The following is a 24,143-nucleotide window of genomic DNA, read 5'->3' as shown; positions in this document are numbered from 1 at the left end:
CCCCACTGGTTTCTGTTCTGGTGCCAGCTTTAAAAGGTCATCTCTGGCACTGACTCTGCTAGTGGCCTCTGGCATGTCACTCTCCCCATTTTCTGCCACAGAGACACTGAATGGGTTTTCTGAAGCATTTGTCAAGGACTGTCAAAGACCTGGCTCACCCTCAGCTGAAGCTGCCCTCGACCTCCGCGGGAAGAATATTTGGTCTGGAGGGACAAGGATCCTGTTCCTATGCCAGCGGTGTCAAAGCTGCCAAGAGCCACTGAATGGGCTTTCTGAACCTTGATGCTTGGGAATAGCTCAGGTTTCTTGCGAGCACGGTCTAAGGGCACAGAATACAGCCACCGTGCTGAAGCTAAGCAGGTCTTGGGATGGCCAGTGCCTGGATGGGAGACCCAGATAGATAGATAGATAGATAGATGTCTTTATTTTGGTCATTGGCCAGCAATGGATAGGAGACCCATGCATGCCACACCTTTGAGGATGGGGTCTGAGCTCAGAGGTCAAGTGTCTGCTTTGCATGCAGAAGGCCTCAAGTTCAGTCCTGACAGTGTCTCAAGGTAGGGCTGGTAAAGAGCCATTGCCAGTCAGAAAGACAATACTGAGCTAGCATGGTTTGGGGAAGGAAGATAGCTCATTGGAAGAGCAGCTGCTTGCATCCAGGTTGCCTCCCAGGCATCTCCCGGGAAAGACTCCTGCTTGAAAATTTAGAAAGCTGCTGCCAGTCAGTGCAGTCAATACTGAGACAGATGGACCAATGGCCTGACTCAGTATGGCAGCTTCCCATGTTCTAGACTTAAGTGAAACTTGAGTTACTGCAACATCTCAGGGCCGAAAGACTTTGCAGGCTGGCTCTCTGGACATTTCAATCTTGGGCGTGATGTGTGTCGAATAATCTTGAGTATGCTATAACCTCAGTATTTCTCACAAGACCAACACCCAAAATAGTGAGCAAGGAGCTTCCTCCTTTCAGCAGCTTCTCCGCTCAGGCTGCAATGGATAAGGATTGCCCAAGGTGAGGATTTCATAACATTGCTCAAGCCAGTCCAAATTTGACTTCGGCAAGTAAACTTGTCTCAGAAGCTCATGGTTTCTCTTCCAACAAAGAGTGGTAGCAGGATTGAGATGGTTCAAAGGAACACAGGAATATAGGAAGCTTCCTTCTACCTAGTCAGACCCTTGGTCCGTCCAGCTCAGTATTGTCTACACAGGCTGGCAGCGGCTTCTCCAAGGTTGCAGGCAGGAATCTCTCTCAGCCCTATCTTGGAGATGCTGCCAGGGAGGGAACTTGGAACCTTCTGCATGCAGATGCTCTTCCCAGAGCAGCCCATCCCCTAAGGGTGGGGGGAATATCTTACAGTGGAACATAGGAACACAGGAAGCTGCCATATACCGAGTCAGAACATAGGTCCATCTCGCTCAGTATTGTCTACACAGATTGGCAGCGGCTTCTCCAAGGTTGCAGGCAGGAGTCTCTCTCAGCCCTAACTTGGAGATGCTGCCAGGGAGGGAACATGGAACATAGACGCTCTTCTCAGAGCAGCTCTATCCCCTCAGGGGAATATCTTCCCATGCTCACACTTCTAGTCTCCCATTCAGATGCAACCAGGGCAGACCCTGCTTAGCTAAGGGGACAAGTCATGCTTGCTACCACAAGACCAGCTCTCCTCCCAGCTCTCCAGTGCTCACACATGTCATCTCCCCTTCAAATGCAAACCAGGGTGGGCCCTGCTTAGCAAAGGGGACAATTCATGCTCGCTGCCACAAGACCAGAGTTCCTCCCTCATCCGGGTGGACTACAGATACAGAACCCAGCTTTCCCCCACCCCAGACTACAAACTCTGAAGCGTTAGTGAGGAAATCCACGTGCACAAAACAGCATCAAGCCATTCGGCTCTTTTTAAAACAAGGGGAGAACATTTCCAGATAGTCCAAACACTTTCTTATGATGCGACTACAACCAACCAACATTAAGAATGCGTCTCTTTCTGCTTTTTTAATTTGTTATGCTGAGACCAAACTACTGTAAGCACTGTTGATTCTTATTTGTACACATGTTTTGGATTCTGGTCTTTGACCGTAAATAAACTTGACTTGACTTGCCTATTTCTATCTATGTAAACGGCCTTGGGAACTTTTTGTTGAAAAGCGGTATATAAATATTCATCGTATTTCTATTCTTATTGGAGTAACAGGACAATCTTGGACTGACTGTTTTGTAGGAAAGGACAGCCATCTGTGAGTGTCCTAAATAGTCAAGCAAAGAGAGGCATGGAGCATTACACAGGAACATAGGAAGCTGCCTTTTACAGAGTCAGACCCTTGGTCCATCAAGCTCAATATTGTCTTCACAGACTGGCAGCGGCTTCTCCAAGGTTGCAGGCAGGAATCTCTCTCAGCCCTATCTTGGAGAAGCTGCCAGGGAGGGAACTTGGAACCTTCTGCTCTTCCTAAAGCGGCTTCATCCCCTGAGGGGAATATCTTGCAGCGCTCACACATCAAGTCTCCCATTCATATGCAACCAGGGCAGACCCTGCTTAGCTATGGGGACAAGTCATGCTTGCTACCACCAGACCAGCTCTCCTCTCCTGCAGGCAAAGCAGAGGCTCTTCCATTGAACTATGGTCCTTCTCAAAGAAGCTGTCATCTACAGAGTCAGACTTTGGTCCCTATAGTTCAGTATGGTCTACTTCCCCAGAAAGACAGTATAGTCCTTCCCCACACCCTTGGTTTCAGGCAGGAATCTTTCTCAGCCCTACCTGGAGATGCTGCCAGGGACTGAACCTAGGACCTTCTGCATGCCAAGCAGATGCTCTTCCACTGAGCTATGGTCCTTCCCCTGATCCTTGCTCCATCTAGCTCAGTGGCGTCTACACTCTCCAGGGTTTCAGGCAGGAGCCTTTACCAGCCCTCCCTGCCACCGATTCAACCTGGGACTTTCCTACAGGCAAAGCAGATACTCTACCACTGAGTTACGACTCCATTCTCCCCATGGGATGGGGCTGTAGATAGTGATTATTTGTAATCTGAGACCGGTGGGGGGGGGTCTAAGGGAAAAGAAATAAAACTTATTTTATTTCAGGGTCTGTTTCACTGATCAAATAACACCCAGTGCACTTTTAGATGCTCTACAAACAAATTAATAAAATAGGGGATAGGCCCACTCCATGAGACCGATGGACTGTAGATCGGGGACAGGCAAAAGAAAGCACTTCACACAATGCATATCTGTGGAACTCACGGCCACAGGATATGGTGATGGCCACTGGCTAGAGAGACTAGAGCAGGGATTCCCAAGCTTGTGCTAGAAAGGGGATCAGGCAAATTTATGGAGCAGGATTTGTCTAGAATGGCCATTTTAGCCATCGTGGTTAAATGGGATCTCCAGGTTCAGAGGAAGTATGTCATTGAGCTTTGGGGAGAAGGGGAACAGTGGAAGCTGCTGTCTTCATGTCCTGATTGGGGGCTTGCTGGAAACATCTGGCTATGCACCGTGGGAAAGAGGATGCTAGACTAAACGGGCCCCGAGTCCAATTCAGTAGGAGTCTTCTGAGGTTCAGCAATTTCCAAATTATGTGCTGTGAGAAGATGGACTTCACCACAGCCTCAAGAGCCTGGAATCCTCATATGACTCATCAGTTTTCACATAACATGACTCATCGGTTTTCACAGCAAGCACTTCCATGCCTCCCATAAAATACACCAGGCGTCGCCACAAAAAGAAGAAAGTTTCTCATTAAAAATCATGGTCCTATGAGGGTGGGGGGACTTTTTAAGTACTCTTCTTTCGCCCCACACTGTAGATTTCCTTCCTGTGACTCAACACCCATTACATACTGTTTGGGGGAAAATATAATTTCCAACAAAATCATTTTCCAGACAATAACATTTACGGGGGGAAATGCTGGCCTCTTGGGGGCCTTGTGTTGAAAAACTTGCAGAGTTCTTTGTATTATGGAATAAACAAAACCTGATCGGAATATAGTTACACTCTCCAACATGTCAAAGATACAGAAGGGGGGACGTGATGGGAAAAGCCTTATTGGCACACCAAGAATCCCTTTGCGAGCCACATTCCCCTCATATTAAGTGGCCCACGCCTGCTGGGCCACTTAATGGCGCAGCGGGGAAGTAACTTGCCTAGGGAGCAAGAGGTTGCTGGTTCGAATGCCCACTGGTATGTTTCCCAGACGATGGGAAACACCTCTATCGGGCAGCAGCGATCTAGGAAGATGCTGAAAGGCATCGTCTCATACTGTGCGGGAGATGGCACTTTACCTTCCCTCTGCCGAGCAAAGAGGCATCTTTAAAAAGTAGTTATTCTCTTTATTGAGCAGGGGGAGAGCAACTGGCCCTATCCATCCCCAGCACAGCACCCCTCCAGGGGCTGTTGCTGGTGTCTGTCTTAAGTTTCTTTTTAAAATTGTGAGCCCTTTGGGGACAGGGAGCTGTTTATTTATATTTATATCTATGCAAAACACTTTGGGCACTTGGGTTGAAATATCCGTCGCATTCTCCATCGCTTGCTGTGGGCTTGATTCACATATTCACATATACAACGGATGGGAGCTATAGTCCTAACAACATCTGGGGACCCAAAGTTAAGAACCTGGGCAAACGCAGTGTGAGAACGAGCAGGCTCTGTCCTGCATAGTGCTTTAGTGCTCAGGACCTTGGATAGCTCCAAGCAGGAGAGCTCGGCGCAAGAAGGATGTTGCTCCAGTGAATGCCTGGAACTGACTGGTGGCCTAATGTGGCTGCTGCCCAAGTGGAGTGGGTGGGCCTCACCCCTTCGCTAAGGAAGGACTTGTCCTTTAAAGGGGCCTTGGCCAATTTTGTTAGTGCCGCCGACAGGAAGTCTGGAAAACCAGTACCTTCGTGTGGACTTAGGGGTCCTTCCCAAGGGGCTTGCTCAGGAAAAGGGGGAGATCCAGCTCAGGCACCTGCTTTGGGATCAGGGCTGCCCTGAGATCCAGAAAGGGGCGGGACTCCTGGCCACCATGTGACCCCTCCATTTGGAGGCAGCCTTTTTTTGAGTCAATAGCTTCTTCTCTGAGCGGACGTGAGCACTGTGGTCCAAACGGGTGGGGGGGCCACTGAGCAGGTGCCCTCCCGTCCCCGTCGCCTGCCCAGCTACCCACTTGCTGTCCTCCTTTATCTGTCTGTAAAACATCTCCGCCTCATGTTCCTGACACTGCTGTTTCTGGGCAGTCAGGAGAGCTGGCCTTGTAGTCAAGGCAAAGTGTCCCGTCGAGTCGCTGTCGACTCCTGGTGACCACAGAGCCATGTGATTTTCGTGGGTAGTATACAGGAGGGGTTTCCCATTGCCTCCTCCCGCGCAGAATGAGATGATGCCTTTCAGCAGCTTCCTATATCGCTGCTGCCTGATACAGGTGCTTCCCACAGTCTGGGGAACATACCAGTGGGGATTCGAACCGGCAACCTCTGGCTTGCTAATCAAGCCATTTCTCTGCTGCACCATTAAGTGGCTCTTGTCTTGTAGTAGCAAGCATGAATTGCCCTATCAGCTAAGCAGGGTCTGCCCTGGTTTGCATTTGAATGGGAGACTACATCTGAGCACTTTAAGATATTCCCCTTAGGGGATGGGGCCACTCTGGGAAGAGCATATGCATACTTGCATGCAGAAGGTTCCAAGCTCCCTCCCTGGCAGCATCTCCAAGGTAGGGCCGAGAGACACTCCTGCCTGCAACCCTGGAGAAGCCGCTGCCAGTCTGGGTGGACAATACTGAGCTAGATGGACCAAGGGTCTGACTCAGTAGAAGGCAGATTACAATCATGTGGCCATGTTACACGGCTATGTCATTATAGGGTCCCACAGAAGGCAACAGAGACCACCTACCCAAATGATAGGGAGGGGCCCATGCAGGTGAGGCCCGCCCCCAAAGCCACCAGAAACCCTTCAGCCAGCCCTACACAAGGAAAGGCTCTAATACTGATCTGCAATAATGCCAGCTTGGAAAAGCATTTGCAACTTGGCACTGCCGTATAAAATCATTCAAATCAGAAGTGCTCAGTTCCAACCCACAGGATGCTTCAGGAGCGAGCACCAGAGTTCATGGAAAAGTCATCTTTGAAATGATTGCACAAGATTTTTCAAGGCCAAGGAAGGAAGCAAAACCCGATGCCTCATTAGACCAGACAGCCAAAGGAACGACTAACTTTAAAGGATCTGGCGGTTCAAAAAAGACAAACGCAGAGCTGTGCCCAGCACGGGGAAGAGGGCAGAAGAAATGCAGTGGAAGCGAAATCGGCTTGCCAGATTGCATTTCACTCAAGGGCAACGCTGTAGAAGGCTCTGGATTGCAATCGTCACAAGTACGTTTGTGTGAATGGTTAGCAGGCAAAAGGATGCCGCAGCTACAGGAGACAGACAATTTATGGGAAGGGACATAACCAGGCTAGCAAGAAAGGATTACAGGCATTAAAAAAAAAAATTCCACAAAACATACTAAAGTTTTTTTTAAAAAAATTAATTGTTTTATTATAATTTCTAGAGTTGCCCCGGGACTTTGGAACGCGCTTCCTAATGAAATTAGAGTTTCCTCTTCTCTGATTGTTTTTAAGAAGGACCTGAAAACATACCTGTTTAGCCAGGTAGGTCTATGAGTTTATGATTTTAAAGCTTCGGGTTTTAGAGTTTTCATTTGTGTTCTTAAATTATTTAATTATTTTAATCATCTTAATGTTTTAATGGTTTTCAGATTCACAGCAAATTCTGAACAGACACACAAAAAGGTATTCTTCGCTCAATGTTTAATTAAGCTGTGGAACTCACTGCTACTAGATATGGTAATGGCCACTTGCCTAGATAGTTTTAGAAAATGATAAGACAAATTCAAGGAGGAGGACTCTGTCAGGAGCTATTACCATGATGGTAATCTCCATGATAGAGATAGAAAAAGTATTGACGCTTTTGAACTTGGGTGCTGGAGAAGACTTTTGAAGAGACCTGGTCAGAGGAGAGCTGGTCTTGTGGTAGCAAGCATGACTTGTCCCCATAGCTAAGCAGGGTCTGCCCTGGTTGCATCTGAATGGGAGACTTGATGTGTGAGCACTGCAAGAGATTCCCCTTAGGGGATGGAACCGCTCTGGGAAGAGCAGAAGGTTCCACGTTCCCTCCCTGGCAGCATCTCCAAGAGAGGGCTGAGAGAGATTCCTGCCTGCAACCTTGGAGAAGCCGCTGCCAGTCTGTGAAGACAATACTGAGCTAGATAGACCAATGGTCTGACTCAGTATATGGCAGCTTCCTATGTTCCTATGAGAGCTTGCTGCGTGCTATTTGGAAGGGAACGGTGCCGTTAATCAGCAAGGCAAATGGCATGCCATTCCAGACGTTCCCTAAGGCTGGGGTGTGGACTGGCACTGAATACATCCCTTTTACAATCTGGGGTGGGAATAGCCAGCCCAGTGCCAAAGAACGCAGCAAAGCAATGTTTGTGATGCTTGCCAAGATGGCTTCCATTCAAGACCCACCTGCCGGTGGCTTCTCCAAGGTTACATGCAGGAATCTCTCTCAGCCCTATCTTGGAGACGCTGCCAGGGAGGGAACTTGGAACCTAGATGCTCTTCCCAGAGCGGCTCCATCCCCTGTGGAGCCAGGCAAAACTCAATCTCTTAGAAATGGAGGCATTTTTCTCGAGACTGGCTGCATATTGGAATCGGAACCAGTGTCCCCTGAAAGAGGGAGACCCTGATGTTGTTGACTACAACTCCCAGAATCCCCAGCTGCAAGGCCTTTGGATGGGGAATTATGGGAGTTGTAGTCAGTGATATCTGGGAATCCCTCTTACGGGGAACACTGATTGGAAATGTTTATATTTTTGACTCATTGGGGGCAGAACTTAAATTTGGTGTGTTTTAATTTGGGTCTGTATCCGTCCAGGAGGGTTTAACACTAGAGAGCTCAACCAGCTGCATATTAGACAAGCTACCATTGAGAACTCTTCCAATTCCACCCCCCTTTGGAGACAGGGAGCCATTTAATTAATTAATTAATATCAATGTTAACTGCATCGGGAACTTTTGTTGGAAAGCAGTATATAAATATTTGTTGTATTCTTATTCACATATATGCAATATAAACTATGTAAGACATCAAAGAAGAGGAAGGCGGAAACAAAATTGTAAGGGTTCCTTAAAGTAAAGTTGTGCCGTCGAGTCGATGTCGACTCCTGGCGACCACAGAGCCCTGTGGTTGTCTTTGGCGGAATATAGGAGGGGTTGACCATTGCCATCTCCCACACAGTATGAGATGATCCTTTCAGCATCTTCCTATATCACTGCTGCCCGATATGGGAAACATACCAGCGGGGATTCGAACCGGCAACCTCTTGCTCCCTAGGCAAATTACTTCCCTGTTGTGCCAAGCCAAAACTGTAAGGCTGGGTCTTGGTTGGATGTGGGTCCAATGTTGGTCTGGTGGGAACGTCTTGGATAGAGCTTGGAGCAACCCGCCATTTAGGGGTGGGGCATCAGCCGCACTGACTGGCCCCCCAAATCCATCAACTCCTTTATCCTTCCCACGTACAAAGAGAAAAATCTGTACCCACCGCTGCTTGTTTACCAAGAAAACAAACAAGCCGGCTATTTACTGACATCTGCTCTCAGCAGGAGAAGGCACAGAACACGGAGATGCCGGGAGATGATCAGCAATTCAAAGCAAGCATCGCAATAAAGATCCTGGTACTGGCTGGAGCCGGCGAGCAGCTGTCCAAAGGAAAAAGGCCCAGAGCACCAAACAAGAAAGCTTTTCACCGGCCGCCAATGAGAGCCGGCTTAAAATAATACCGCCACACAGCTTCTAGATGGCAAGTACTCACACACACCAAGCAGAGCAAAGAGGGCGGGGGGGATTAGCTAGCAGAGACATCCAGGGAAGAGAAACTCTGGGATCCTTTCCTAGGTAAACGGTTTTGCACAGGGAGTCGGCGCGCGGGAGTTTTCCTAGGCTGAGTCAACGCTTGGGAGTTTTCCTCGGTTGAGCTCCACAGAAGGGTGGGCGGTTGAACCCAAACTGCACAGAGATTGTTTTCAGAGATGACAGTGTGCCTGCCAAGATTTCACAGACGAAAACAGGCACACACTTGTAACAGCCCAACACACATACCAAAGATCATGGTCCAAATCACCACCACCCTTGGTTACATTTGCTGAAGGCTCTGCCCTGCCTTCTGTTTTTCTGTATGCCTTTATTTTATTTATTGTATCGCATGTAGATACCACCCTGTACAAAGCTCTGGGTGGTTTACCCATTAAACCACAACCACAATGAAAACCTTAAATCGTATAAAATACATTAAAATAACCATCAATAAAACTTTAAAACATTATATACTAAAAGCCGGATAAAAACAGGCGTGTTTCCAAGAGTCGCTTAAAAACAGCCAGAGATGAGGAGGTTCTGGTTTCACTTGGGAGCGTGTTCCAGAGCCCTCGGGCAACCCTAGAGAAGGCCCAGTTTTAGGTCACCAAACCAGTTGGTGGTAAGCATAACCAAACCTCCCCTGATTATCTTAATAGGTGAAAGGGTTACTCTGCAATCAGCTCTCTCCTTCCCATTTAAATTGCCAGGTGTGTGTTGCTCTATTGGTCAAACATATACCAGAAATACAGAACTGTCCTGCAATAAGTTGTTAAGCCAGCGTGGTGTAGTGGTTAGAGTGCCGGACTAGGACCGGGGAGACCTGAGTTCAAATCCCCGTTCAGCCATGATACTTGCTAGGTAACTCTGGGCCAGCCACTTCTCTCTCAGCCTAACCTACTTCACAGGGTTGTTGTGAAAGAGAAACTCAAGTATGTAGTACACCGCTCTGGGCTCCTTGGAGGAAGAGCGGGGTATAAATGTAAAAAATAAAAATTAATAATAATAAGTCAAAATATATCTCAATAATTGTAGTATGTAAAAAAGCAGATGAAACCTAGAGGCGCTTGACGGGGTTCAACGAGGAGAGCGGGCTCCGGATCGGCCTCCCACACGGCTGCTGGCTCTGTCATAGAGCCGGCGGGGGCTGCGGGGATCATGGGCCACGTGGCCCCCGGAAGTTACAGGGCGCCCCCCATGAGCACAGAGGGCATCTTGGAGAGACCCTGGAGCCCGGGAGGCTGCTTGCCTCCCTGCTTGCAGCCTCCCCATCAGGTGTCTCCTCGTGTGTCACCACACGCCACGGCAACACACAAGCACAACAACAAGGTTAACGGAGCCATCGCTCCGTTTGGGGAGGGGGATTTATTGGGGTTAGCTGTCCTAAGCGTTCATGCTCTTCCGTCGACAAAGTGACACATCCGCTTGTGACACTGAGATTTAATTTCTAGAAGCCCTGAGAACTGAACTGAAAATGTGACAAGGTATCTGAAGGACTGCCTTCTCCCACCTAAGCCTGTCCAGTCTCTAAGATCCTATAGGGCAGGGTTTCTTAACTTTGGGTCCCCAGAAGATGTTGTACTACAACTCCCATCATCCTCATCTACCAAGGTCATGGCTGGGATTATGGGAGTTGTAGTGCAACAACATCTGGGGACCCAAGGTTAAGAAACCCTGCCCTTTAGGGAGGTTCTCCTGCATGTCTTCTCTGTGGTGGCCCCCTCCCTGTAGAATTCTGTTCCACAGGAGATCTCTTTCCCACGTTTTCAGCAATTATCAAAGACAAACTGGCTGGACAGGCATTTCCTACCCCCGGCAAATCGCAAGTAGTTTTTATAGCTGCAATCTCCCTCTATCTCTCTCTTGTTGTTGTTTTTTAGAAGTTGAATCTACTATTTATATTCTGCTTCTACTTTTAACTTGGAGGCCCTTCCTGAGACCTTGGTGAAGAGCAAGTTTAAAATTCCTACAATAGATGATTATTTCCAACTGAAGAATGCCAGGTCCAGGAAGTTCACTAACACCCATGGCAAATGTAGACACTCAAACGAACGTTTTAACAAGGACCACTCCAAAGAGAGCCCCAAAATAAAAAAGAATAAGTCCTGCTTTCTCAAAAAGATCTCCCCATGAGCTGCACTTTTGTGGGAAAGGACTCCAGGATCAGATGGAAGAGAAAACCCATGGGATTTCCCCAACCCAAGATTCTGCTGCCGAGACTATGCTTCTACTTCACCTGAAGATCTCCTTGAGAAAATGGACACACTTTTCCAGTTATACCTGACCCAGAAACTCAAAATAACTCTTCTGGAGAGTTACACCCTTCCTCTTTGTTACTCCTCCAAGGTTTCAGTACACCTCCACACCTCATCACCAGCAATTCTCCCCAGATTGTGATTTCTGGCTTCTGGCATCATTTGCTATGAGTAACACCTCTCTCTCTCTCTCTCTCTCTCTCTCTCTCTCTCTCTCTCTCTCTCTCTCTCTCTCTCTCTCTCTCTCAATTTCTTACACAATTTTCCAAGGACAGTCTCTGTTTTCTGGCATCGGTCCCTGGTAAAAACCACTGTCCCAATTTTTTCATTTGGGGGGAGGCCTCATTAAAAATATATATATTGACTATGTGTGAGTCATGTGCTTAAAGACACTAAGGCACCAGGCTGTGCAGAGCCTGACAGATGCTGTGTGGTGTATATATACTGAAAGTGCTGATCACATATTGGAGGATAATTATGCTTTTCTACTCTGTCTTTGCCAAATGAACAACCGCTTTCTTGGCATTCGAGTCAGCTGAGGACGGGCTCCTACCAAATCCCTGAATGCCTCTTAAGGTGGCAGTGAAGAACCTTCAGCATTGGACAGCATCCTTACCAGAACACATTTCCCTCACCACCATCACCCTGCATAACATAAGAACATCAGAACAGCCCTGCTGGATCAGGCCCAAGGAGGCCCATCTAGTCCAGCATCCTGTTTCACACAGTGGCCCACCAGATGCCGCTGGGAAACCCACAGGCAGTTGTTGAAAGAGCAACTTCTCTCTCTGCCCTCTCTCCTGCTGCTACTCCCCTGCAACTGGTACTCAGAGGCATCCTGCCTTTGAGCCTGGAGGTGGCCCTCTGACTAGTAGCCAATGGTAGACCTCTTCTCCTGCTTCTTTCAGCAGCCCCTGAAATTACAGGGGAACCTCAAGAGCAGGTTATTTATTTTAAAAAAAAATTAAAAAAATTTCAGCAGTTTGTTTTTATTGAAGTTTGATTACTGTTTTTATCTTGCGGTTAACCGCCCTGGGGTCTTCGGATGAAGGGTGGTATGACCATATAAAATATCATGGATTCTCAATGTTGGGTCCCCAGATACTGGACTTCAACTCCCATAGTCCCCAACCAAAGGCCACTGGGGCTGGGGATTATGAGAGTTGAAGTTCAATCACATCTGGGGACCCAACATGGAGAATCCCAGATATAGATAATGATAATAATAAATAATTTGTGGGGTGTCCAAAGCAGCATAAGGAAGAGGGAGAGGTCAGCAAGAAACCCAGCCCTCTCCCCTTGAATGAGCAGAATATCTTCTGCTTGCAAGACTATAAGAGAGAATATTGCCCAAAATAAAGGAGGGGCTCGTGAAGTCAGATAGCTTTTTCTCTGCTGGTTGCTGGTGTGTGTGTGAGTGTGTGTGTGTGTGGGAGGGAGGGAGGGAGGAAGGGAGGAGGCTGGTTTATTGTTCAGTGCTTAGAACAGATTTTTAAAAAAACACATTGTAAACCACCTTGAATATGTAACAACCTGCTAGAGAGCAGGAGGCTGCTGGTTCAAATCCCCACTGTTGTGTTTCCCAGAACATGGGAAACTCCTCTATCAGGCAACAGTGATATAGGAAAGATGCTGAAAGGCATCATCTCATACTGCACGGGAGAAGGGAATGGTCAACCCCTCCTGTATTTTACCATGAAAACCACATGGCTCTGTGGTCGCCAGCAGTCAACACTGACTCGCCGGCACAATCTTTTTTCCTTTCCTTCCTCCAAGGGAGAGCTGGTCTTGTGGTAGCAAGCATGAATTGCCCCCTTCACTAAGCAGGGTCCACCCTAGTTTTCATTTGAATGGGAGACTACATGTGTGAGCACTTAAGATATTCCCCTTTAGGGGATGGGGCCGCTCTGGGAAATGCACCTGCCTACTTGCATGCAGAGGGTTCCAAGTTCCCTCCCTGGCAGCATCTCCAAGATAGGGCCGAGAGAGAGTCTTGCCTGCAACCTTGGAGAAGCTGCTGCCAGTCTGTGACAATACTGAGCTAGATGGACCAAGGGTCTGTCTCAGTAGAAGGCAGCTTCGTATGTTCCTGTGAGCCCAGAGCAGTATATATGGTTATCCTCACAACCCTGTGAGGTAGGTTAGGCTGAGAGAGAGGAGAGACGTGACTGGTCCAGGGTCACCTAGTGAGTTTCACGGATGAATGGGGATTTGAACTAGGGTCTCCCCAGTCCTAATCCAATGCTCTGACCACTATTCTACACTGGCTCAACATTTTAATGCTGGTTAAACTGTTTTGACTAGAATAGTGGGGCATAGTCTAAAGAAGGCGCTACTAGCCTTGAACCCCCAGATGTTATTGGACTACAACTCCCATCACCCCCTTCAGCCACCCTGGCAGGGAATGATGGGAGTTGTAGTCCATCACCTGGGGTCCCAAGGCTGGGAACTCTAAAGAAATAAGTGTGTGTGTTGGTTCAATGCAAGGCACAAGTGACTTCAGTCTCCTATCGGCAAAAATCTAATTATCCTCAACTCCTTCTAACAGTACAACCCTTTCTGGATTATGACCTTGAAATATCAGGAAATGCATCAACGATTAACTATTAGCCGGGTAGAAAACCCAACCACAGCCTCTAGGCCTTGGGACGTTTGATCTTGCTTCCACTCCATTAGTCTATACGCTTTTTGAATCGCACGAAGACATCTCAACAGGCAATGCACAACAGTAAACAGACAAGGTGCCCACTCTCCTTTGCTTCAAGGCTAAATATAGTGTGGACGTAAAACACACCCAAACACACACACGCAAAGCCACTTCACTGACCCCATGGGAATGGCTCCATGTACGAAGGAACACCCTGTCAACGGACAGAGACACACAATTTTCCCTTTGTCAGAGGTCGCCAAAACTTCATGCTTGTCCTTCAAGCCAACCAGCAAATGACCTATTACAGTTTCCCTCCTAGTTGACCTTACGGTGCAAGCACAGAAGCCAAATTCTGCTGCAAGAAACCCATATTCTGCAACCCAAATGGACTGTTGCTGCCCAAATCTAGCTTTTCCCGGCGGGTTCGGAAAGATTGCCCCCTGTAAGATCCAGGCAACAGACAGAGACAAGGTTATATGGAGACTGGGAAGAAGTGGGAACAGTTTGTAGAGGCAAGGAGTAACACTTCAGCACAATCTCAAAGCCGACCTACTCTGCGGATTCTAGTATTGGTCTAGAGATTGTCCCCCTGAGCAGCTCAAGACCTCAGTGTGCACCTCCTCACCATCTTTCCCCCATGTTGACACCCAAATAATCTGCCACCCGAGGCACCCACCTTGCCTCATGGAAGACTGGCTCCTCCTGCTGCCCACCCATTCTCAAGCTCTCCTCCACAACCAAAGACGGAGAACTAGATTTTCCTTCTAAATCGCCCATGAGCCAGGCCCACAAATTTTGGGCATTTGTAGCATCTCAGGGGACAAAGCCCACCCACCCCCCTCAGATTTTTCCCATCTGGGGGGACGAACACTCATTGGCAATATCTACTCCACTCCCCAGAACAGCAAATAGCATTGGTGCATTTACGGCTTTCTGTGTTCTATCACCCATTCTTTATTCCTACCTCCCAAAACAATTAGGGTAAAATCGAAGTCATTTTTGCAAAGAGGCAAGGCAAAAGTCAGGGTTAGGGTAACAAGGAACCAATTCTTGTCCTCTCTCCATGGAGTAATCTTTGGAGGACATTCCTGCCCGTTTTCACTTCCATTCCTCTGACAAAATCAATAACATTTTATAGTAGGGTTGTGTGTGGTTTTTTTTAGAACATAAGAACGGCCCTGTTGGATCAGGCTCAAGGCCATCTAGCCCAGCATCCTATTTCCTACAGTGGCCCACCAGATGCCTCTGGAAGCCTACAGGTAGGAGTTGAGGGTATGCCCTCTCTCTTGCTGTTGCTCCCCTGCGACTGGTATTTGGAGGCATCCTGCCTCTGAGGCTGGAGGTGGCCTATAGCCACCAGATTAGTAGCCATTTATAGACCTGTCCTCCATGAATTCGTCAAACCCTCCCCTGCTAACTTGGCAAAGAGGCACCTTTTTAACGTGGTGATTTAGCAGGGGGAGAGTAACTGGCCCTTATCCACCCCCAGCACAGGACCTCCAGGGGCTGTTGCTGGTGTCTGTCTTATGTTTCTTTTCAGATTGTGAGCCCTTTGGGGACAGGGATCGATATTATTGGTTTGTTATTTCTCTGTGTAAACCACCCTGAGCCATTTCTGGAAGGGCGGTATAGAAACTGAATCAATAACAATAATAAACCCCTTTGAAAGCCATCCAAACCAGTGGTGATCACCGCATCCCGTGGCAAAGAACTCCATTGATTAATGATGCGCTGTGTGAAAAAGGACTTCCTCTTGTCCGTCTTGAATTTCCTGACCTTCAGTTTCATGGGGATGACCCCTGGTTCTAGTGCTGTGAGAGAGGGAGAAGAATTTCTCTGTCCACTCTTTCTGCTCCATGCATAATTTTATACACCTCGGTCATATCTTTTCAGACATGATTCATGAGAGCTCTTAAAACCTGTCTGTTTGGCCTAGCCTTCCAGGGTTTTAAAACTGTGTTTGGCCTGGTTTTCCAGGGTTTTTAAAACACTGTTTTAAATGTTAATGGTTTTATGTTGTTTTATAGTTTCTGATTTTAACTGTTTATTCGATTGTTTTTGTTTTAATTGAAACCGCCCTGAGCCACTTTTGGAAGGGCAATATAGAAATCAAATAGACAGACAGACAGACATTTTAAAAGATGTGTTTTTACAACTTTGTAAAAGCTTTTAAAACATCATTGCAAATTTGGCTGCTTCAGGCCCGATGGTCAGGACAATAAATGCATGATAATGCACTGAAAACTGATTGCAATGCTATCACCCATTTTCCATCTCTAGGGGTGCGTAATGAGTATTTGTCCCTCCAGATGGTATCAATCCCTCCAGCCAGCTTATGTACTGAAATCAAAAGATGCCTATTCCAAGTTACCAAATTCTGTGCAAACTGGCCAAGCTGCATTACTCAGAGAATACACCCAGCTCTTGGGAGTGATTCTCACTTCTTCTACCATGTTCATAACCACTGGAAACAGCTCTTGAAAGTGCTAAGAGAGACTCTCTCCCCGCAAGAGAATACCCTCCACACATACACAGAAGAGAGAAGGCACTACAGAGTGCTGAAGTTATATTTCCCAAGAACTGAAATTTCTTAAGAATCTCATGAAGTTCAGGGCAGAGTAGAATTTCCTCAGAGCTCCTCAGAAGACTCCATTGGTTGTCCACAGTCCAAGAAAAAGGGACGCAGCCCAAACTCAGAAGAGAGCTCTTTAGGGCCAACAAAAATGGCCCTAAATGGCCCTGCTAACTGAGCAAAGAGGCACCTTTTTAAAGAGGTGATTCACTTTATTTGGCAGGGGGAGAGCAACTGGCCCCATCCATCCCCAGCACAGCATCCTTCCAGGGGCTGTTGCTGGTGTCTGTCTTATGTTTCTTTTTTCGACTGCGAACCCTTTGGGGACAGGGAGCCATTTCATTCATCTGTTTATTTATATCTATGTCAACTGCTTTGGGAACTTTTGTCGCAAACTTTTTGTTGCGATCAATATAAATATCCGCACCTAAACTGCTACGAGGCCGTGAGCCACTTTTAAGTCCCACAGCACTCTTTTCCAGCCTAAAATATTTAGGTTATCTTTTTAACGAAAGGCGGTATATAAATGCAAAAATAAAATAAAAATAAAAAATAAAAAAATAAAAATGTGATGCAAAGTTCGTAACAGTCTTAATCTGCAGAGCTTCTCACACTGGCTCTCTGTTCGTTTCTGCCACGCTTCTGTCTCCCCATCCCATTATGTCACCACCTACAGAGACGAAGGGCTGCCCCAGCAATCTTCTGTCCCAACGGGGGTTGCCAATCCTTCAGAACCGGCCTGGGGCATGCAGGAATTTATTTATTTATCGATCGATTTATCTATTTATCAATGTAGCCAAATTCTGTTTTGTTGCATCCAAACTTCGTAGAGCATGTATTAGCAATTTGAATATTGTGTAAATTATAATTGTATTATTTTACCTGTTAAGCTGGTCTAAGGACCGTAATAAATGTACTTAACTACTTTATTTATCAATCACATTTATTGACCGCCTGACTTCCACAGACTCGAGGCGGTTTACATCCATTCAAGCCACCACCGTGAAAACAAGATTAGAAAATTGCCAATTCCTGTGCCTCCCACCACAGGAACTGGCCTCAGTTTTGCCACCAAGAGCCAGCATAGCGTAGTGGTTAGAGTGTTGGACTAGGACCGGGAAGACCCGAGTTCGAATCCCCTATTCAGCCATGAAACTCACTGGGCGACTCTGGACCAGTCATGTCTCTCTCAGCCTAACCTACCTCGCAGGGTTGTTGTGAGGATAAAAAATAAGCATGTACACTGAGCACCTCGGAGGAAGAGCAGAATATAAATATGATAGATAGATAAGATAAGATAAGATCCGGATTAGACTGATTTCCAGGTGACCACTGAAAGCAAGCCTGTTGATGGCTTGATCTTGTGGGAATATCAGTGAGGGGGAGTCTCCAGGAATAGTGTGGGTCGGAATTGGCAGCCCTACCAAGCCCCGAGGACAGCCAAAGGCTTGTCAGGAAACAGCCTGTCTGTGAATCGTGGGACGCAGCGCCTGAGAGATTCGGTGGCGGTTGGGAATGGAAAAGCCATTGAGCATGGAGGTTGGGCTCCATGTAAACCACACCGCGCATGCGCAGAAGGCCTCTTCCCTCTCCCGGCAGGCCATTTTATCCATTTGTAGCATTCAAGAGAGGAGAGACCCCAAGAAGCGCCATGGTGTCCCTCAGCAGGCTTTGATCAGCAGACTTCCAGCTGCTGGCAGCTGCATTTACCAGCCGGGCTTTCGCCAACGTCTCAAAGCGAGGAGTCGTCAGACATTGTCAAGGCTCGTTTGGCACAGGGCGTCTTCCCTTGCCACGCTGCACAGACCATCTGTCCCCAGAAAAGCCAGAGCTGCTGAGGTCAGCCATATAAGGCTGAGGTCAGCAGCATATAAATACTTGTTGTATTAGGAACCTAGGAAGCTGCCATATACTGAGTCAGACCATTGCTCTATCTAGCTCAGTATTGTCTACCCAGACTGGCAGTGGCTTCTCCAAGGTTGCAGGCAGGAATCTCTCTCGGTCCTATCAGGGAAAAGCCAGAGAGGGAACTTGGGACCTACTGCTCTTCCCAGAAGGGCTCCATCCCCTGAGGGGAATATCTTACAGTGCTGCTCACACCTAGTCTCCCATTCATATGCAACCAGGGTGGACCCTGCTTAGCTAAGGGGACAAGTCATGCTTGCTGTGACAAGACCAGCTCTCCTCTCCTATGGGACCATGACTCAGCAGATGAGTATCTGCTTTGCAGGCAGAAGGTTCCAAGTTCCCTCCCTGGCAGCATCTCCAAGATAGAGCTGAGAGAGACTCCTGCCCGCAATCTTGGAGAAGCCGCTGCCAGTCTGTGAAGACAATACTGAGCTGCAGAGACCAATGGTCTGACTCAGCATACGGCAGCTTCCTGTGTCCCTGGATCCCATCCAGAAAAATCCAAGGCCTGCACCTTCAGTGCCTCCAGCCCATAATACCCTTCTTGGGATAAGCCATCTAGCAGACAGCTTCACAGATGGCCTCCCCGCAAGGGAACCCTCTGATTCTGTGATTCACATTTACACAGAGTGGGCGGATCCTGAAAAGAGATTTCAAATAGAGAGACAGCCCTTGGCTTCATCCGGATGCACACACACAAATTGGGCCACGCAGCAGCCAGGAGTCCAAAACTAATTAGGAAAACTGGATCTGCTGCATATGCCACATGCTCGCCCGAGATAAACAACAAGGCAAGGTTGATGCAATAGGGTTTGTTCAAGCAGCTGAGGCCTCCTGACCTTTTCCTGCCACTCAAGAGTTTTCGGTCTATATTCTATTTCCAGCATTTGCGTTTCCACTTGCAGGCGCAAATTCAACAGAGAAGCACTGTAGGCAGGTGATCGCGACGCCACTGCCTTCTGGGTGGACCAACAGCGTTTTCCAAGAAGACCCCAGTTTAGGGCTTTGTTATCCAGACATGCCATCCCTATAAACACCTCCAGACTGAGTAGATTCTAAGTAGAACCAGAGAGCCATTATGGGAGCCGGCAATAGGGTGGCTAGATCTCATTAAGGCAGGGTGGCCCAACTTCAGCCCTCCTGCAGATGCTGGTCTACAACAAAGTGCAAAACTTATAGGGAAGGGAAATGATTCTCTCCAGTCATTCCTCGGTAGTATCCTGTAATATCCTGTTGATATTATCTGTCTCCCCGGAAGGAATGGCTTTGTGCTTCTTTTTTCTGAAGTGTGAATTGTCCCCTTTGCTAAGCAGGGTCCACCCTGGACTACATGTGTGAGCACTGAAAGAAATTCCCCTTAAGGGGCCGCTTGGGGAAGAGCTCCTGCCTGCTTGCAGGCAGAAGGTTCCAAGTTCCCTCCCTGGCGGCATCTCCAAGATAGGACTGAGAGACACTCCTGCCTGCATTTTTTGAGAAGCTGCTGCCAGTCTGGGTAGACAATCTTAGTCTCTTACAGTGCTCATACATCAAGTCTCCCATTCATATGCAACCAAGGCAGATCCTGCTTAGCTAAGGGGACAAGTCCTCGTGGGTCAGATCTGGCCCTCAGGCCTTCTGTTCTGCAGGCCTGCCCCACGTGAATGATGTTCTGGGTGTCAGGTCTAGGCCAGATTCTGCTCTTCATTTCAGTCCATCACATGGTCAGGTACACGCTGGACATCTCTGCCCCCATAGGTGTGGGTAGCCATCAAGAACATCTCTCCCATTTTGCAGGCGTGGAAAGTGGACAGAATAATTAAAGCCAGCCCTCTCCACCCACCTAAAAAGGTCACAACAGGACCCAGGGAAGGAGATTTCCAAGGTAGGCAGAGCCCATGCAGGATGTGAATGACTTAACACAGTGGATGCACAGCCTACTAAAGTGATGTGGCTTTCTTTTCCCCGCATTGTTTCTGGACATGTTTCTGAATGTCGGATTTACCACTAACTCACCAGGAGTTGCTCCTAAAAACGATTGTACTGTTTAGACATCCTCTCTGGGGTTTAGATCATACTGGGACCATCCATTAGTAAAATAGCCTGCTCTCCCTAGCACCATCAACAGTGCCAGGAAAAGTTCCCACATTGGCATTACACCATAAATGCTGAAAGAGAAATCCCTGGGTTTTCTGACATCATGGATCCACCACTTATAGGAACACAGGCAGCTGCCTTATCTTGAGTCAGACCCTTAGTCCGTCAGCTCAGTATTGTCTACACAGACTGGCAGCGGCTTCTCCAAGGTTGCAGGCAGGAGTCTCTCCCAGCCCTCTCTTGGAGATGCTGCCAGGGAGGGAATTTGGAACCTTCTGCTCCTCCCAGAGCAGCTCCATCCCCCTAAGGGGAATATCTTATGGTATTCACATGCGGTCTCCCATTCAAACACAAACCAGGGCAGACCCTGCTTAAGCAAAAGACGCACAGACACAGATCTACACTTGATCTTCACCAAAAGTCTGAGACGCTATCTCACATATTTATATACTGCATTTCAACAAGAGTTCCCAAAGCGGTTGATGGAGAGAGAGAGAGAGAGAGAGAGAGAGAGAGATATGAATGAATGAATGAATAAATAAATAAATAAATTAAATGTCTCCCTGTCCCCAAAGGGCTCACAATCTTAAAAAAAAAAAAAAAGGCAACATAATACAGACACCAGCAACAGCCACTGGAGGGATGCTGCACTGGGGAAGGATCTCATCCCCATTAGTTGCCTAGATACAAGGCAGGATGGAGATGCAGAGATTCTCTCTCTAGCAACGCAGTTCATCCTGTTCTTAGGCAAGAGGTTTCAGGTTTCTGTGCAAGGGACTGGCACAGCTAGTCAATGAAGGGGTCCTCCTCAAGTTACACCTGTGTAAGCAGAATCTGGCGGTCACCTTTCCCAGAAAGGACATAGGACAGCGGGCTATAACCAACACAGAAGAACGGAAGAATTGCCAGGTCGAGCAGATTTTTTCAGCTCGACAGACTAGCCCCAAAATGCTAATCTCATAGATCTTAGACAAATTCATGGAGGTTGGAGGACAGATCTATCAATGGCTACAAGACCTCCAGCCTCAGAGGCAGGATGCCTCTGAATCCCAGTTGCAGGGGAGCAAGAGCGGGAGAGAGGGCATGCCCTCAACTCCTGCCTGTGGGCTTCCAGCAGCATCTGGTGGGCCTCTGTGTGAAACAGGATGCTGGACTAGGTAGGCCTTGGGCCTGATCCAGCAGAGATCTTATGTTCTTATCTTGAGCCAGTGTGGCATAAATGGCATGTTCCATGCAAACCAAGTGTCTTTTTAAAAAAGAAAAAAGAAAGAAAAACCACTTGGAGAGAGAAGAATTTAGAGCAAGGTTCTTCTTGGACTACAGTTTCCATCACCCCAGACTCGCGTCCCCCATTGTGGCTGGGGATGATGGGAGTTGTAGTCCGGCGGCAGCAGGATGGCCAAAGTTGTGCAATTTAAAGGATTTAACACAGAAAAAGGGAGGAGTCCAAAAAAGAGAGGGATGGGTACATAACAGGGAAGAGAGCTGGTCTTGTGGTAGCAAGCAGGACTTGTCCCCTTAGCTAAGCAGGGTCCACCCTGGTTTGCATTTGAATGGGAGACTAGAAGTGTGAGCACTAGAAGAGATTCCCCTCAGGGGATGGAGCCGCTCTGGGAAGGGCAGAAGGTTCCAAGTTCCCTCCCTGGCAGCATCTCCAAGATAGGGCTGATAGAGACTCCTGCCTGCCACCTTAGAGAGCCCACTGCCAGTCTGGGTAGACAATGCTGAGCAAGATGGACCGATGGTCTGACTCAGTATGTGGCCGCTGCCGATGTTCCTATGTACCTAACCATCCATCCCTGTGTCTAGCAAGGCTGTAGCTGGAGACAAGAGCTCCAAGCAGGAGCTGCGGAACCAGCAAAAGCTGGCTGCAAATGGCTGGATCCTGCAGAAGCCCCACCCCGCCCTGGAACTCAGGCTGGCTTGTACCCAGTTTCACTTTTAACATGAACACAGGTACAGTCATTCACACAAACACATGTTCAGTTTCCCAGATATCAGAGTGTTAGTCTGAATTGGGCTTTATTTTCCCCTGATGCTGCATTCTCTGTCCACCTGACACTCACTGGCCAAGCCAAGTAAGACCGCTTCCACCCTCCTTCTATCTCCCATCAGGAATGATTCATTCAGGATACTGGAGGGCCAAGCTACAGTCCGGTCCACTCCCTGCACACTTGACGAGGGTCGTTAGAAGAGAGAAGGAAAAGCATTTCCATTTCAACAAACCCCCAAATGCTCACTCCGGTTCCACTGGCCGCACCGAATCCCAAAGCCCGATTCGAGATCCCGTGAGCCCTGCCTTCTCTGTCAACCCCCCCCTCAGGGCCGACTACCAAAAGCAAAGCCAGAGAAGCCTCGCTGCTGCCATGGAATTACATCACCCCATCCAACCTCACGCAAACAAGCATCTCTCCGGAGAGCAAGATATCTTGCAAAGAAATGAAGGCCAACATGTCTGCATGTGCAGAAGGGATGCCGATTCTAACAAGGAAGGCGAGGCCGTGGGGGAAAGAATTAAAGCATGCCTTTAATCATGATAGGGCCGTCCCCTGAGGATCATGGGTCGGGCCTTGCCATCTTGACCCACTTGGGTGACCGAACGGCATCCGTGATGATGACAACTCCATATGCAATAGAGTCCCTTCTTTCCAAACACGCCTGTCCAAATGCACAGAAGTCCGCAGAGAACCGATACCCTCAGCTTCTCAGTGGGATTTCTGTTCCAGCAATCCTGAAGAGAGAGGTTTCCTCTCCCTGCCCGCCCGCCCGCCCGCCCCCCACAAGCTCTTCCCAAATCTCGGCTCCTCTGCACACCCTGGTTGGCTGCAAGAGACACATGGGCGTCTGCAACCCTGCCCCCCCTCCCACGCCAGACGGCAAGGTCCCTCAGGATTAGGTACCAGGGGAAAGAGAAGGGAACCTAGCAGCAAAGGAAAAAGGGTCCCATGCATCCATTTCTCCTTCCTGGTTTCACAGCATCACTAACTTAAGGGGGGGAGAGAGAGAAAGGGGGGATTTTAAAGAAAAATGTGAGGCTTACCTGTTTTTCTTCTGCGGGGAAATGGTCGTATTTGGGGACAGAAATTGATGGCCAGGAAAGGAATCCAGAAGGAGGGGGGAGAGAAAAAAAGAAAACACAGCATTAGAAGGTGATGTCCACCCTTTGTGGAGCAAAGATACAGCACAGCAAAGCAGGCACACACCTTACCTGGGTTGACCAGCTTGCTTTTATACCGCATGCCTGTGCTCATCTTGCTTCCTTGCAGATCACTCCTCGGTCTTCTTTGGGTCCCTTCCTTGGTCTTTGGGTTCCCTCCCCAGATGTGGCAGCTTCCTCCAGAGGCAATCAGTTCCCTTTTTCCGGGAAACCCTCCTCCCTGCTTGGATGCCTGTCCCCCAGACTACAAAAGCTCTCTCTCTCTCTCTCTGTGCGTGTCAGCCCAAGCTGCTGCTGCTGCTGCTGCTACTGCATCAGCGAGGCTGGCCAAGGGAAAACATTAAAAAGGGAAGGCGGAGCAGGATGCAAGCAGTCCCCAGCTTGCAGCCAATCAGAGCCCCACCCTGGGGAAGGCTGTCTCTCCCAGCAGGCAGCGACCAGGGGCTGCTGCTTCGGCTGCTGCTTGCACCCACCCAAGAAAGGGCACTGAAATTCAGGCTCCCTGGTTTGGATTTTTCCAACCATCAGCTGGACAGGGGTGAGGAAAGGAAGAGAGCAGGGGGGACCCCCCCCCGCCCTCCAGCAGGGCCCCTCCTCTCCCGGCTGTGTGAGCAAGCAGGCTGGATCAGCCACCCCTTATGGGACAGTCT

At 48.4% G+C, this 24,143-nt stretch overlaps 1 protein-coding gene and 1 long non-coding RNA gene across 2 annotated transcripts in view; one reads left to right on the top strand and one right to left on the bottom strand.

The window, feature by feature from the left end:
- Positions 1–23,825, bottom strand: part of SEPTIN5 (septin 5) — a 58,753-nt gene extending 34,928 nt beyond the window's left edge. The window contains exons 1-2 of the mRNA XM_053279307.1: positions 23,545–23,825; positions 23,377–23,387 (exon numbers count right to left, since the gene is read on the bottom strand). Of these exons, the coding sequence (XP_053135282.1) occupies positions 23,377–23,387; positions 23,545–23,587 (54 nt within the window). The 5' untranslated portion in view covers positions 23,588–23,825. The remainder of the gene's footprint in view (positions 1–23,376; positions 23,388–23,544) is intronic.
- On the top strand, positions 6,196–8,813 carry LOC128337857 (uncharacterized). Its single transcript, XR_008312448.1, has 4 exons — positions 6,196–6,333; positions 6,513–6,612; positions 6,720–6,753; positions 8,626–8,813. It is a non-coding gene; the product is annotated as an uncharacterized LOC128337857 (long non-coding RNA).
- Positions 23,826–24,143: the final 318 nt, after the last annotated feature.

This window comes from Hemicordylus capensis, chromosome 15 (assembly GCF_027244095.1).
Source record: "Hemicordylus capensis ecotype Gifberg chromosome 15, rHemCap1.1.pri, whole genome shotgun sequence".
Lineage (NCBI taxonomy): Eukaryota > Metazoa > Chordata > Lepidosauria > Squamata > Cordylidae > Hemicordylus > Hemicordylus capensis.
This window is presented reverse-complemented; position numbering and strand designations above follow the sequence as displayed.